This window comes from Pongo abelii, chromosome 9 (genome assembly GCF_028885655.2).
Source record: "Pongo abelii isolate AG06213 chromosome 9, NHGRI_mPonAbe1-v2.0_pri, whole genome shotgun sequence".
NCBI classification, from domain to species: domain Eukaryota; kingdom Metazoa; phylum Chordata; class Mammalia; order Primates; family Hominidae; genus Pongo; species Pongo abelii.
This window is the reverse complement of record NC_071994.2, coordinates 4,500,862-4,516,541: the sequence shown is the minus strand read 5'-3', so window position 1 is coordinate 4,516,541 and position 15,680 is coordinate 4,500,862. Positions and strand designations below refer to the sequence as shown.

General features: G+C 42.3%; 1 protein-coding gene across 18 annotated transcripts in view; it reads left to right on the top strand.

Moving 5' to 3' along the window:
• PPFIA1 (PTPRF interacting protein alpha 1) overlaps positions 1-15,680 on the top strand; it is a 115,421-nt gene that overhangs the window by 88,608 nt on the left and 11,133 nt on the right. For 12 of the 18 annotated variants that reach the window (XM_024255745.3, XM_063728359.1, XM_054524166.2 and 9 more), the window contains 4 exons: positions 2,644-2,725; positions 2,833-3,033; positions 14,347-14,522; positions 14,609-14,706. In XM_024255745.3, the coding sequence (XP_024111513.2) occupies positions 2,644-2,725; positions 2,833-3,033; positions 14,347-14,522; positions 14,609-14,706 (557 nt within the window). Of the gene's footprint in view, positions 1-2,643; positions 2,726-2,832; positions 3,034-5,930; positions 5,994-6,490; positions 6,518-14,346; positions 14,523-14,608; positions 14,707-15,680 lie in introns of all 18 variants that reach the window. The other 6 variants (XM_054524167.2, XM_054524169.2, XM_063728358.1 and 3 more) reach the window with 1 other exon arrangement.

The window sequence follows — 15,680 nt, the reverse complement described above, 5'->3', positions numbered from 1 at the left end:
GCTATGCCTGGGTCACGGAACTGTACTTGTGGTGGTGGTGTTTTTTTATGGGTGTTGGAGAGGGTCCTGCTCTGTCACCCAGGTGGCAACTGTACCTGTGAAAGCAAGTCTCGTTCACTCTATGCAGGGTGCCAGAGGATTGAAAAGCTTCAGTCTTACGAAAGTAAGGCAATATATTTAGTTTGGATAGTTGAGAGAAAGCACTTCCTCCCATCCCTTACATACTGTTTGATCAGCAAACACTCACACAAGCTTCTCATTATGAAAGACAACTGTACCATTATGCTATGTCTTAATTATAAAATTACAACATTATTCACAAATTATATGACCTTTTGCATTATAGCATTCTCAGTAGCAAGTGAAAGAGCCAAGTCTGAGATCAAGCAATAAAGGAGGAAAGTAGTTGTTCATGTAAATGAACAACCCAGAGGGTCAGGGTGGAGTGGCCTCAGCCATCTCCAAGTTCTGGACTCTGCATCCCCTCGACGCAGGGGCCTTCTTCCCATGACTGGAACAGTCACCCCAGAGAAAACAGGGGCTCTGGTGTTCCCACCTGGAGTGCCAGCCCAGGGGTGTGGTCCCATGTTTGGTCTTACAGATCATGGACTAGTCTGATAGGGGAGAGGAGCCAGGACACACACCGAGGCCTGGGCCCGCCACCCAGATGGGGTCTCCTCTGCCTTCTCCCTAACTTCCTGTGACTCTTAGACACATCCGTCTACCTCCACTGTCTTAACACTGTTTCCACTGTTGCCTCTGGACCCAGAAGCGTCTCCATTCTGGAAAAGACTTTTTATAAAAGCTAGTGATCATTGCCAGGAAGAGGGTACTGGTGAGGTCTCGGACAGTGTACACCAGTCTCCAAGTAATAGAAGTAAACAATTATTTTTATTTATAGTGAGTATCTATTACATGTTAAAAAATGAAGTCTCTGGCAGAGTGCCAAGGCTGAGCGTAAGTTGGGAACCCTCCTGATTTGGCAGCAGTCAGATCCTCCCTGCTCCTTGGCCAGGCCACGGACGCTCAAGGCCTTAGCAATTAACCAGATTGTTAGCGTTCAGAGCTTTTTCTGGGATTGATGTGGCAGGAATTACCTGTACTACTTCCTAGACCCACCGGTGTGTGAAGGAAGCTTTACTGGCTGTCTTTGAGGGGCATTTGTCTCAAGGGAACGGAAGGCAGGGTTTCAGCCACCACCTGGTGATTGGCGCCATGCAGCGCGCCCTTCCTCCCAACCCCTTCATTTCACGTCTTGCGATGCCACTTCATACTCCTAAGAAGAGTCTGCTGCTATTGAAATGTATTGAAGAGCCAATAGCAGATTTTTAGAAATAAGAGATTCTATGGTATATGTCTTATGAAATTATTATAGAAAACATGAACTAAAAGCAGCCTAGGGATGTTTGAATGACTTGGGGATATCTGTACTTGCAAACCAAATGTATGTGTCCTCTCCATTACCATGACACCTTCTCTCTGAGGCTTTTTATTTTTTAAAACAATTAGCCTCTTTGAAAGCCTTGTAGGTAAACACTTGAGAAATAAGATGAGATTCACCAAGCTTATAGTGTTATTTCTCAAATACCTATGTTAGACAACATTATGTTAACCTCTGATTCTGTAAGGAAACGGGGATTCTGTAGAGAGTCAGAGGGAGTCATTCAGTATTTTCTCACTCAGGCATTCTTTGTAGTATGCACAGAACTCGTGTGAAATGGATGGTGTTGATACTGTTAAAGCTGTAGAAGATGAAAGGAAAATGATGAGAATGTATAGTTGTCTCTCAGAGTCTATGGGGGATTGGTTCCAGGACCCCTCCTGAATACCAAAATCCATGGAAGCTTAAATCTCCTATATAAAATGGCATGGTATTTCCATATCACGTAGGCGTAATCTCCCGTAGACTTTAAATCATCTCTAGGTTCTTTACAATACCCAACGGAATGTAAGTGCTATGTAAATAGCTGTTGTACTGTATTGGTTTTTTTTGTTTTTTCCCACTGAGTATTTTTGATCTGCAGTTGGTTGAATGTGTGGATGTGGAAGCAGCAGATACAGAGGGCAGACTATATACTGCTAGACTTTTGCAAATGCTCAGAACACTTTGTTAACTTATTTTATATATGTGTATAATAGTGGTTCCTTGATTTTGTTTTTGCTGGTTTTAATTTTTATTTTTTTAGAGATAGGGTCTCACTCTGTTGCCTAGGCTGGAGTGCAGTGGCACAGTCATGGCTTACTGGAGTCTTGACCTCCTGGGCTCAGGCAGTCCTTCCACCTCAGCCTCCCAAGTAGCTGAGACTACAGGCATGCGTCACCATGCCCGGCTAATTTTTTTTTTTTTTAATTTTTGTAGAGATGCATCTCATTATATTGCCCAGGCTGCTCTTGAACTACTGGCCTCAAGCAGTCTTCCTGCCTCAGTCTCCCGAGTAGCTGGGACTACAGAGGTGTGCCACTACACCTCGCAAATTTTTAAAATTTTTTGTAGAGTTGGGGTCTTGCTGTGTTGTCTAGGCTGGTGTTGAACTCCTGGGCTCAAGTGGTCCTCCTGCCTCGGCCTCCCAAAGAGCTGGGATTACAGGTGTGAGCTACCATGCCTGGCTGATTCTTTAATTTTCAATATCTTCTCCTTTATAGGCATGAATTGCTGGAGGAAGCCCGGAGACAAGGTTTACCTTTTGCCCAATGGGACGGGCCAACGGTTGTGGTCTGGCTAGAGGTACATCCTTCATTTAACATGCAGTTGCATGGGTTACAGTATGTGAACTTACTGTTCTACCTTGTAGACTGTACCTTACTGTGCTGCCTTCCGCTTTCCGCCTCCAGCTCTGGGTTGGGATGCCAGCCTGGTATGTGGCTGCCTGCCGAGCAAACGTGAAAAGCGGGGCCATCATGTCGGCCCTGTCCGACACAGAGATCCAGCGTGAGATTGGCATCAGCAACCCCCTGCACAGGCTGAAGCTGAGGCTGGCCATCCAGGAGATCATGTCGCTGACCAGCCCGTCCGCCCCACCCACATCTAGAACGGTACGTTCAGAGACAACCCCTGCATTCTTTGGAAACAGGGAATGCCTCTCTGAAGGTATCACTGCCCTGTTTACATTGCTTCTCCAGTTCCTTAACAGCATATCAAGTATAGTTCTAATTCAAAATTTTAGCATCACATACATTAGAACTTTTAATTTTGGGGAATTGGATGGTCAAAAGAAACTTTATTAAATGCTTTTATGAAAGATTGGCTAGAATGGCATCATACTATAAAAATATGAGCTTTTTTAAACATAGAAAAGCAATTACAAATTTAAATATGAAAATATGAAAAATATGAAATATGAAAATACCAAAAAAATTGGTAGAGATGGGCGTCTCGCTGTGTTGCCCAGGCTGGTCTTGCACTCCTGGGGCTCAAGCAGTCCTCCCACCTCAGCCTTCCAGTGTGCTGGGATTACAGGCGTGAGCCACCACGCCCAGCTGAGTTTATCAAAATTGAATCAGTCTAAGGGCCTCTTGAAGGAAAAAGTTAATATTTTAAGGACATGTTTTATAATTAAATGTTTTGAATTTCATTTTTCAGTTTTCATGATTCAAACTGAGTAATTAACATTTGTACTATATATAAAGATATTTGCTAAGCCAATTATAGTGTATTTTTAAATGTTACTGGAATATAATATACATATAGAGAAATGCACATATGAGTGAACAGTTAAATGAATTTGTAAAGTCAGCATCCCCTGTGTGGTCCACACCTACATTGAAAAATGGGATCTGACCAGGGCTCTGAAGGCCTCCTGCTCCTTCTGAGGCACTGCCCCTTCCCTAGGGGTGAGCGCCTGGCTCCTGGCACCATAGACTGCTCTGTTTGTTTTGTTCTTCATGTGTATAAACAAGATCATGTAGTATTCACTCTCTTGTGTCTGGCTTCTTTCACTTAATGTTATGTCTGTGAATTCATCCGTATCATTCCATGTGTAAGTAGCATCCTGAGTAAAATTTTTGTGTCTAGTTCAGAGGACTGGCTCTTCCAGGCTTCTTAGAAGCACCCATTTATTTATTTATTTAAGTTTTTTATTTTTTAGAGGCAAGGTCTTACTCTGTCACCCAGGCTAGAGTGCAGTGGCTCAATCATAGCTCACTGCAGCCTCAACCTCTTGGGCTCAAGCGATCCTCCCACCTCAGCCTCCCAAGTAGTTGGGACTACAGGTGTGCACCACCACACCCAGCTAATTTCTAAAAACTTTTTAGAGATGGGGTCTTGCTATGTTGACCAGGCTGGTCTGGAACTCCTGGCCTCCAGTAGTCCTCCTGCCTCAGCGTCCCTGAGTGCTAAAATTACAGGTGTGAGCCACCATGCCCAGGCAGAAGCATCCATTGAAATATAGCTGACATACTAGTAAGAGATACTTGTTATCCCACTGTCAAAACTGATCCCTAAGGAATTTTTGTATTTTTTGTAGAGATGGGTCTCACTGTGTTGCCTAGGCTGGTCTGGAACTCCTGGGCTCAAGCGATCCTCCTGCCTCAGACTCCCAAGTAGCTGTGACTACAGGCATGCACAGCCATGCCTGGAAAAGGTCCCTAAAGAATTCTAATCCTCCCATCCCCATCATTCCAGTTCGCGGACATTTTTTAAAATAAAAACTAAAGGGGAAAATAAAGATGAGATCACTGGTTGCCTTGTAACCAGTGTTTTACTGTATTTGATTTATTTGGCCTGTAGGTGTTTTCCATTTGGGGAGCTAAAGACCCTGGGAGCTCAGGATTTCAAGCAGTTCACAAATCTGCAAATGTTCATCCAACATGAGCTGTGCTTATACAGTTTCTCTCCATGTGGGAAGTCCCTGAAAGTCCTTAAGAAGGGTTATCCTACTTGAAAAAGAAGAACTATGTTAATAAAAACAAGAATGGTTATTGGGAGATAAGGGCAGGCCAACTCCAGATTTATAAAGTTCAGACTTTTTACACTGGCTGGATTCCCAGTCTCTGCTTTTAGTCTCCTCAGGAGAAAACAAATTCTTGTTGCGATGAAGAGCCTCACACATTTCTCCAAGGAGCACCTCAGCGCTGGATTCAGGGCTCCCAGTTACCTTACAAAAAAAGTTTTGAGGGGTTTTATTTGTTTTATTTATTTTTTTCTTCTTAATGAACAAATTATGGTGATGAACAATAAGCTTTGTCCTCCCCTGTTGCTCCAAGAGCTCCTTTCCCACAGCCTGCCTCCGGAGCAGTGTCTGAGCTCTTCCCTGGTTGTTTCACATGAGAGTGGCCTTGCTGAAAATGAAGGTGCTGAGTGGTTTCTCTTGTGTTTATCCACTGTCTTCAGTAATGATGGAGAACACCTCACATAAGGCAGACTCTTCACACCATGTCAAAGTGCAAGGAAAAAATCTCCCTCAAGTAGACACACAGGCCACTGTCTGTCTCGTGCCTGGTTCTGATGGCTGCACAGAGCCATCGACACTGCTCAGCACATCCGTGACCCCCTCTGCCCTGTGGCCTGCCTTCAGCCTTTCAGGCCGTCATGGAGCATCTTCGAGAAAGCCCTCCAATAGCCAAAGCAAGAGTTTCATGCTGGGTTCTTTGTTGTTAATCTGCTTTAAATATATTGAATCAATAGTTACTTGAGAATTGCTCAAAGTTTCCAGAAGTACAGAACGTGTTTTCTTCTTTTGATATTTCACATACCTCGGGTAAGCATGGCATCTAAAGCTCTGGTCATCATGTGCTCTTCTCCTGGTGGTGTTGACCACACGGTGTTAACAGGGAATGGTTATTCTGTACGGGCATCTGAACTGAAAAGTGAGAAGAGCAAACTTTGCCTCCTCGGCCCCTTCTCTGTGCCTGTGGCTTATGCGTGTGCCCCTCTCCTCTTTGTCACTGCTTCCCTTGCCCTGGATGTGGTTGGTGCACTGGGGTCACCTTAGACCACAGGAAATGTCTGGTTAACACACGAAGAGATGGAAACGCTCGCAGCCACGCCGCAAACGGTTAGTCACGCCCCACAGCCTGCACTCCTCCCGGCGTGTTTTCCACTTAAGACCATCTGGGTTCTTTGTCTTTTTGTTGAAAACAAAATGTTTTCCATTCAGTCGTTCCAGATAAGTATTTCCTTTAGTTATTAGTTGAAATGTGTAAGTAGAATTTGTATTTTATTTTAGATTTTTTCCAGGAACCTCAAGTTGGTAGACTCTGTCTTTAGAATAGCTTTAATCTAGCTCTCCTTTTGGAGAGATCTCAGTTGAGCCTCTGTGTGACTGTGTGGCCCTTTGTCCTTCCATGAATGCGCTTGGCATGGAGAGAGCCTGCTCCTTGCATGAGAAGTTGAAATTGTTGGTTTTGCATGAGTTTTGCATGATGCTTTGATAGTCTGAACTTTTTCACTCAGTGAAGCTGCATCTTCCCTGCAGAGTTGCGTTGCCTGCATTACCGAGCTCACCAATACTAATAGTTATGTTCTTTTGCATTCCTAACCACGTAACCCCAGGAAGATGAGGAGGGAAGCTGGGCTCAGGTTGGAGTCTTTCTCTAATATATTCTTCACTACATGTACAGCAGCAAAAAGCAATTGGAGTATGAAAACTTGTGTAATCTACTTTTTTTGATGTTTATAGCATCTTAGTTTGTTCAGAGTACAGGATTGTTAATGATTTGAAAGCACTGGTCAAGCAAAGCATAGGATCAAAGAGTACGTCTCATGGACAATTTTGAACATTTCTCATATGGTGCCATGGCAGTTATTTTTAATTAATATAGATTGCTTTGTTTAACATATGATCTTGTATACAAAGTCTTGTGGCTTAGGCAGCTTCTGAGATTATGTATGTAATTTCCTGGTAGGGTAACGTTATTACAAGATATACTGATAGGGAAAATTGTGTTCTAATAAATTTCCAAACACAAAAATTGGCATAGTGACTTTTCCTCTGTGTCTTTGTTTGATTTTTTACTAAATACTATCCTAATACTATGTCCACTTAAAGATTTTCTTACTAATGGAATCCTAAGGAATTAAGCCTCTTCTCAAGTACTGTATATTTGAATTTTCAGCTTCTCAATTCTTTAACTCACCAAAAACTCTATCCCAGCTGTTTTGCATTCTGTATGTTCAGACAGCTTGCCGAAATGTCGTGCGATGCCACTGGCCTTCCGTGGTCAGGGTATATGTCTCAGTGGCACATTGCAGCCATGAGGCATGGACAGGCAGTTCTAGAGGCTTTCCCGAACGGACTGTATCTGAGGGCTTCAGAATAATCATTATATATCTGAAAAGAATCAAAAGGATTTTAAATCATAATTTTCCTGATTATGAGGTGATGGTTGAAGCAGCTGTTTCCTTCTCTTGGTACTCCTAAAATCTAGCCCATTAGACTGTCCCCCCACCTTTTTTTATTTGTATTTTTTATTTGTATTTTTTAACAAAATAGAGTAGCTGTAATGTGATTCTGTGGGCTTTTTTCTGTCTTGATTTAAGCATTCTGTGCCTCTCCTCCAGATAAATAACCTCATTGTTTAACCTGTTAGATGTCCCTTTATAGGACCAATAATGACCATAAATGAATTATACAGGGTGCATTTCATAATTACTTAAATTTCAGTATATTTTCCACCAAGGAGCAGAACTTGGTTAGTACTTCAGTATGAAATTGCCTGAGTCAGGGACAGGAAGTGTAAATTAAATAAGCTTAACCTTGCTCTTTGCAGTGGAAATATAAACAAGACTGAGCTGTGGTGATGACTCCAGAACTAGCCGACCTGCAGTCTAGTGGAAGCTCATGTCACTTTTCCCTCCTTCCTCCTTCGTGTCTTCCAGCTGGTACTGCCGCCTGCTGCCAAGGGCGGTACACAGTGGCCAGCTCTTACACCAGGGAGAACTTTGAGCTGCCCCGACACTAGGGTAGGAAAACATCAAGGCATGGTCAAAACCATTTATACCTCATTTAACAAATAGTAAGAGTGCTGGCTGTGCGGAGCATCTGTGAGCGGGACACCCATGGTCCCCCCATCGTGGAGCTCCCATTTTTTGGAGTTCATAAAACTGGGTTGTACTTGTGACTGTTTCAGTGATGGGAGTAAACACTGTGCAGTGGGTGTCTCTTCTAGTTCAGATGTTCTCTGGACTGAGATCACCTGGTATGTTTTTTTTCCAGAAGGCTGCTAAGGCAGCCCAGGAGAAGAGGTGGGTCTCCCTGGGATGGAGCCTGATCCTTCTGGGAGTTTATGTTATAGGCCACTTCAGGAATCTGAGCAGAGCATATAATGAGGAAACAGAAACAAGTATGGTTCTGCTTCCATGCAGTTTTCTATTTAGACAATTCCTTTGTTTAATTTCCCCATTTAAGAATACATAATCAGCAAGCAAGAGAATACTACCAGATATCCATGCTACATGTAGCAGGCCTAGGCCAGGTGCGGTGGCTCACACCTGTAATCCCAGCACTTTGGGAGGCCGAGGCAGGTGGATCGCTTTCAGCCCAGGAGTTCAAGACTAGCCTGGGCAACGTGGGGAAACCCTGTCTCTACAAAAAATATGAAAATTAGCCAGGTATTGGTGGCTTGAGACTGTAGTCCCAGCTGTTTGGGAGGCTTAGGCTGGAAAATCGCTTGAGCCCGGAAAGTGGAGGTTACAGTGAGCCGAGATCATGCCACTGCACTCCAGCCTGGGTGACAGAGCGAGACCCTGTTTCTAAATAAATAAATATCAGGCCTGTAAGGGTAAGGTTTAGAAGAGTGAATCAAGCATGGTGATGCTGTTAGATAGCTGATAATTACCCAAAAATGTTTGGCATATTTCTCACTTTCTTTTTAGAGGAAGTAGTGAAGCATTTTTTTCTAGTAGAATTTAAACATTCTTTGTTAGAATTTGAGTTATTGCTTCTAGCTTGGACAAAATAACAAATGATACTGGAAGCTCTAGTTTCAAGACCAACATGGTGTTAGTTGAGAGTCACTACAAAGATACCATAATGTAACTATGACTGGTGACCATAACTTAGTCTTCCTCAGCTGCAGACTTCAGGTACCTCGGGTACCTTCCTTCGATATGTGTGTGTATATAATGTGTTAGTTCTTTTTCATTATACACATTTTGCATGCATTCTGTTAGATTTATCCCTGAGGATTTTGCAGGTTTTGATGCCACTGTAAATGGTACTTTTTAAATTTCAATTTTCAGTTCATTGCTAGTATTTAGAAATATAGTTCATTTTTATAAATTGGCTTTGTATCCTGCAACTTTGCTTAAACCCACTTATTCTGATAGCTATTTTGTAGATTCCTTTTCTACATTGATAATTTTGTTATCTTCAATTAAAGACAATTTTATTTCTTTTGCAATTTATGTGCTTTTTATTTCTCTTTGTTGACCTCTTACAGTGGCTGGGATTTCCAGTACAGTGTAGAATGAAAGTGGTGAGAGTGGACATCCTTCGTTTGTTCCTTGTCTTAGGAGAAACACAGTCAGGCTTTTTTTTTTTTTTTTTTTTAAAGAGACAGGGTCTCACCATGTTGCCCAGGCTGTTCTCAAACTCCTGACCTCAAGTGACCCGCCCACCTCTGCCTCCCATAGTGCTGGGATTATAGGCGTGAGCCACCATGCCCAGCTGAACAGTCTTTTACATTAAGTATGATGTTCACTGTAGGGTTTTTGTAGATGCCTTTTATCCAATTGAGGCACTTTTCTTACATTTCCGGAATGCTTGGAGTTCCATAAATGATGAGAAATCTTGTCAAATGCCTTTCCTGCATCTTTTGAGATGATGTGGTTTTTTTCAGTCTCTTCATATGGTGAGTTTCATTGATTTTTCTTTCCAAATGTTGAATCAACTTATGTTTCTAGAATAATAAGCCATACTTGTCATGATATCTTATTGTTTTAATATGTTGTTGACTTGGCAATATTTTGTTACATATTTTTGGATTTGCCTGAGGGCTATTGATCTATAGTTTTGTTACATCTTTGGTTTTGCTCTCAGGATGATGCTTACCTCATAGAATGAGATAAGGTGTTTCGAACTTTTTTGGAACACTTCGTGTAGAATTGTGGTTATTTATTTATTTATTTATGTTGATAAATGTTTGGTAGAATTCACCAGTGAAGCTATCTTGGGTAGAGATTTTCTTTTTTGTATGTTAGAAGATTTATGATTACAACTTCAGGTTCTAATAGAGATATGTGTTACCTGTTTCTGAGAAGCTTTGGTAGTTTATCTTTTAAGAAATTTGTCCATTTCATCTAAGTTGCTTAAAATTGTTCACAGTATTCCCTTATTCTTTCAATGTCTATTGAATCTGTTATTGATGTCCCCTCTTTGTTGTCATTTTGTTTTTGTTTTTGAGACAAGGTCTCGCTGTGTTTCCCAGGCTGGTCTCAGACACCTGGACTCAAGCCATCCTCCTGCTTCAGCCTCCTGAGTAGCTGAAGTTACCGACATGTGCCACCATGCCTGGCTGCCTTCTTTTTTTTTTTCTTTTTCTGAGATGGGGTCTCGCTCTGTTGCCCAGGCTGGAGTGCAGTGGCCCAATCTCAGCTCACTGCACCTCTGCCTCCCGGTTCAAGCAATTTTCATGCCTCAGCCTCCCAAGTAGCTGGGATTACAGGCGTGTGCCACCATGCCTGGCTAATTTTTGTATTTTTAGTAGAGAAGAGGTTTCACCATGTTGGCCAGGCTGGTCCCCTCTTTCATTCTTGATAGTGGTGATTTATATCTTCTGTTTTGTCGTATCCAGTCCGGCTAGGGTTTGTTAATTTGATTGATATTTATGAAGTACTAGATTTTCATTTCACTGGTTTATTTGCTGTTGTTATTTTTCTGTTTTCCGTTTCATTGATTTCTGCTTTTTTACCTTGTTCCTTCTGCTTGCGGTGGATTTCATTTGTTCTTCTAGTTTAAGTTTTAATTTTTTTTAATTTGGAGACAGAGTCTCACTTTATCTCCCAGGCTGGAGTGCAGTGGCATAATCTCGGCTCACTGCAACCTCCATCTCTTGGGTTCAAGCCATTCTCCTGCCTCAGCCTCCCGAGTAGCTGGAACTGCAGGCACGCGCCACCATGCCCAGCTGATTTTTGTATTTTTAGTAGAGATGGGATTTCACTATGTTGGCGAGGCTGGTGTCGAACTCCTGACCAAAGGTGATCCGCCTGCCTTGGCCTCCCAGAGTGCTAGGATTACAGGTGTGAGCCACCGTACCAGGCTAGTTTAAGTTTTTAAAAGCAGACTCTTGGATCACTGATTTTCGAGGTCTTTCTGCATTGATAATCCTTTGTCATGATTTTTGCTCTCAGGGTATTGTTTTAACTGTTTCCCACAATTTTTGAAGTTTTTTTTAATTTTCTTTAAATTAAAAATATTTTCTGGTGGGGCGCAGTGGCTCACGCCTGTAATCCTAGCAGTTTGGGAGGCCGAAGTGGGTAGTGGATCACTTGAGGTCAGGAGTTTTTGAGACCAGTCTGCCCAACATGGTGAAACCCCGTCTCTACTAAAAATACAAAAATTAGTCGGGTGTGGTGGCTTGTGCTTGTAATCCCAGATACTCGGGAGGCTGAGGCCCGAGAATGACTTGAACCCTGGAGGCGAGGTTGCAGTGATCCGAGGTTGTGCCACTGCACTCCAGCCTGGGTGACACAGGGAGCAATTTCCCCTTGTAATTTCTTGATGTGAATTATTTAGAAGTATGCTAGTTTTTAAATATTTAGTAGGGGGTTCTAGATAGCTTTTTATGATTTCTAATTTCTGTTGAAGTCAAGAGAATGTACCTTGATTTCAGTCTCTTTAAGTATGTTGAGATTTGTCTGTCTTCGAGAATATACTATACAGACATTAAAAGAATATATATTCTGTTGTTGGGTAGAGTGGTCTATATTCTGTTGTTGGGTGGCGTGTTCTATATTCTGTTGTTGGGTGGATTGTTCTATATTCTGTTGTTGGGTGGCGTGTTCTATCTTCTGTTGTTGGGTGGCGTGTTCTGTATTCTGTTGGGTGGATTGTTGTATATTCTGTTGTTGGGTGGATTGTTGTATATTCTGTTGTTGGGTGGTGTGTTCTATACTCTGTTGCTGGTGGCGTGTTCTGTATTCTGTTGTTGAGTGACGTGTTCTATATTCTGTTGTTGGGTGGCGTGTTCTATATTCTGTTGTTGGGTGGATTGTTCTATATTCCGTTGTTGGTGTAGTGTTCTATATTGTGTTGTTGGGTGGATGTTCTATATTCTGTTGTTGGACGGCGTGTTCTATCTTCCGTTATTGGGTGGATTGTTCTATATTCTGTTGTTGGGTGGCGTGTTCTGTATTTTGTTGTTGGGTGGCGTGTTCTATCTTCTGTTGTTGGGTGGCGTGTTCTATCTTCTGTTGTTGGGTGGCGTGTTCTGTATTCTGTTGTTGGGCGGAGTGTTCTATCTTTCGTTGGGTGGCGTGTTCTATCTTCTGTTGCTGTGTGGCGTGTTCTATATTCTGTTGTTGGGTGGATTGTTCTATAGTCTGTTGTGGGGTGGCGTGTTCTATATTCTGTTGTTGGGTGGATTGTTCTATATTCTGTTGTGGGGTGGCGTGTTCTATATTCTGTTGTTGGGTGGCGTGTTCTGTCTTCTGTTGTTGGGTGGCGTCTTCTATCTTCTGTTGTTGGGTGGTGTGTTCTGTATTCTGTTGTTGGGTGGCGTGTTGTATATTCCATTATTGGGTGGATTGTTCTATCTTCTGTTGTTGGGTGGAGTGTTCTATCTTCTGTTGTTGGGTGGAGTGTTCTTTCTTCTGTTGTTGGGTGGAGTATTCTACTGTTGTTGGGTGGCGTGTTGTATATTCTGTTGTTGGGTGGCGTGTTGTATATTCTGTTGTTGGTGTAGTGTTCTATATTCTGTTGTTGGGTAGCGTGTTCTATATTCTCTTGTTGGGTGGCGCATTCTATATTCTGTTGTTGGGTGGATTGTTGTATATTCTGTTGGGTGGAGTGTTCTATCTTCCGTTGTTAGGTGAAGCATTCTATATTCTGTTGTTGGGTGGATTGTTGTATATTCTGTTGGGTGGAGTGTTCTATCTTCCGTTGTTAGGTGAAGCGTTCTATATTCTGTTGTTGAGTGGAGCGTTCTATCCTCTGTTGTTGGGTGGAGCGCTCTATCCTCTGTTGTTTGGTGGAGCATTCCATCTTCTGTTGTTGGGTGGTGTGTTCTATATTCTGTTGTTGGGCGGATTGTTGTATCTTCTGTTGTTGGATGGCGTGTTCTATCTTCTGTTGTTGGGTGGATGGATTGTTCTGTATTCTGTTGGGTGGCGTGTTCTATCTTCTGTTGTTGGGTGGATGGATTGTTCTGTATTCTGTTGGGTGGCGTGTTCTGTCTTCTGTTGTTGGGTGGAGCGTCCTATCTTCTGTTGGGTGGCGCGTTCTATATTCTGTTGTTGGGTGGCGTGTTCTATATTCTGTTGTTGGGTGGCCTGTTCTGTATTATGTTGTTGGGTGGCGTGTTCTGTATTCTGTTGTTGGGTGGCGTGTTCTGTATTCTGTTGTTGGGTGGCGTGTTCTGTATTCTGTTGTTGGGTGGCGTGTTTTGTATTCTGTTGTTGGGTGGCGTGTTCTATATTCTCTTGGGTGGTGTGCTCTGTATTCTGTCGTTGGGTGGCGTGTTCTATCTTCTGTTGTTGGGTGGCGTGTTCTATATTCCGTTGTTGGGTGGAGTGTTCTATATTCTGTTGTTGGGTGGTGTGTTCTATGAAGGGTCAGGTCAAGTTGGTTAAGGGTTGTTAGTTTAGGTTTTCTATATTCTTAATTTTTTTCTTTTTTTGCTTCTTTCATCAGTTGCTATGAGAAAGAAGTGTTGAATTTTTTCAACTATAATTGTGAATTTGTCTGTTTCCCCATTTAGTCCTGTTGGTTGTTGCTTTATCTCTTCTCTAAAACTATATTTTAACTGACTTTTACTGATTTTGAAATGGATTTTTTCTTTAGGAAAACAAAGTGTTAAAATGTAAACCAACCAGAGATAATTTTAGTGAGCAGTGTTGAATTGAGCCTTCAAACTTGTTCATGAGTCGTGATCAATCTTTGTCACATTATTATATTAAAAACTATTTCAAAGAGGAAATTTGTAGCCAGTTACAGTTTTTTTGTAGTTTGATTTAAAAGTTAAATTTATCACAACGAATCATATATTTTTAATGTTACGATTCCTGTTGTATAAAAATTTTACTAACAAATTTAAAAGGTGAGAAGAGATCAAATTATTTTGCAATTATAAAATTATCATTAGTTTAGCCTTTGAGAATATAGGTAATAGATTAAAAATTCAATTTAAAAATGATTTAAACTACTTTTGAGACTTCCTCCATAACTGACCTTTTCCATTTATGAAAAGCAGACACTCGCCTATGGGGACATGAACCACGAGTGGATCGGCAACGAGTGGCTCCCCAGCCTGGGCCTACCCCAGTACCGCAGCTACTTCATGGAGTGCCTTGTAGACGCTAGGATGCTGGACCACTTGACCAAGAAAGACCTTCGAGGGCAGCTGAAAATGGTTGACAGTTTTCACAGGTAACTTAATGGAGATAGTTCTTACTAATTGGCTAAGATTTTTCACTGTTACCGTCTCTAAATTATCTCTCTTTTCTTCCAAACAGAAACAGTTTCCAGTGTGGAATTATGTGCCTGAGAAGGTTAAATTATGACCGGAAAGAACTGGAAAGAAAAAGAGAAGAAAGTCAGAGTGAAATAAAAGGTTAGTACATGACATTTAATTGATGCAGTTCACTCCTACTTGCTGGTGTGTTTGCAGCCTCAGTGACTTCCTATTTTTCAAAAAATCAAGAAAGGCTAAATTTAAGTGGAGAAAACTAACTAGTCTAGTGTCATTGCAGAGGAGGGCTGGATGAAGTTGAGTACTTTTGAGATCCTCTTCCACAGCCAGAGAACTGTTCCCTGTGTTCTCACACATCAGTCTGGAGGATAAATGTCTCCGGCTAGTCATTTCCTATGAGTTGAGAGTTTTCCTTTGGTCATGCCCTGTGTACTCCTTCACTCCGAAATGCTGTTCAACACTGTTAGATAACAGAGCAAAGCTCACTTGATGATTCAAGTGTGAGAAATACGACTGGGGGCTTATCCAAGGGGTTCAGGAGAACAGGAGAGCGCCGTGCAGTTCTGCTCCCAGAGGGGAAGGAGAGGCAGCGTCCGCATTTCAGCTCGTCCTTGAAGGAGGAGGAGCTGCTTAGGGTAAGGAAAAGGCATTTCAGTTGGAAAACACAGGCCAGGGAGGCGTTAGAGGACGTGGGACATTCATCCAGAAGACGTGGTGTTGGTTCTCTTCTCTGTTGGGGAGTCCCTCACTCCATACTCAAATTTATTTGTTTGTTTGTTTGTTTATTTATTTAATTTATTTTGAGACAGGGTCTTGCTCTGTAGCCCAGGCTAGGCTGGAGTGGAGTGGTGTGATCACAGCTTACTGTAGCCTTGAACTCCTGGGCTCAAGTGCTCTTCCTGCCTTAGCCTCCCTAGTAGCTGCTGGGACTACAGGTGTGCTCCACCATGCCTGGAATTTTTTTGTTTGTTTGTTTGTTTTGTTTTTGTAGAGACAGGGTCTCGCTGTGTTGCCTAGGCTGATCTCGAACTTTTGGGCTCAGGCGATCCTCCCACCTTGGCCTTCCAAAGTGTTGGGATTACAGGTGTGAGCCACTACACCCAGTCAGAATTTGC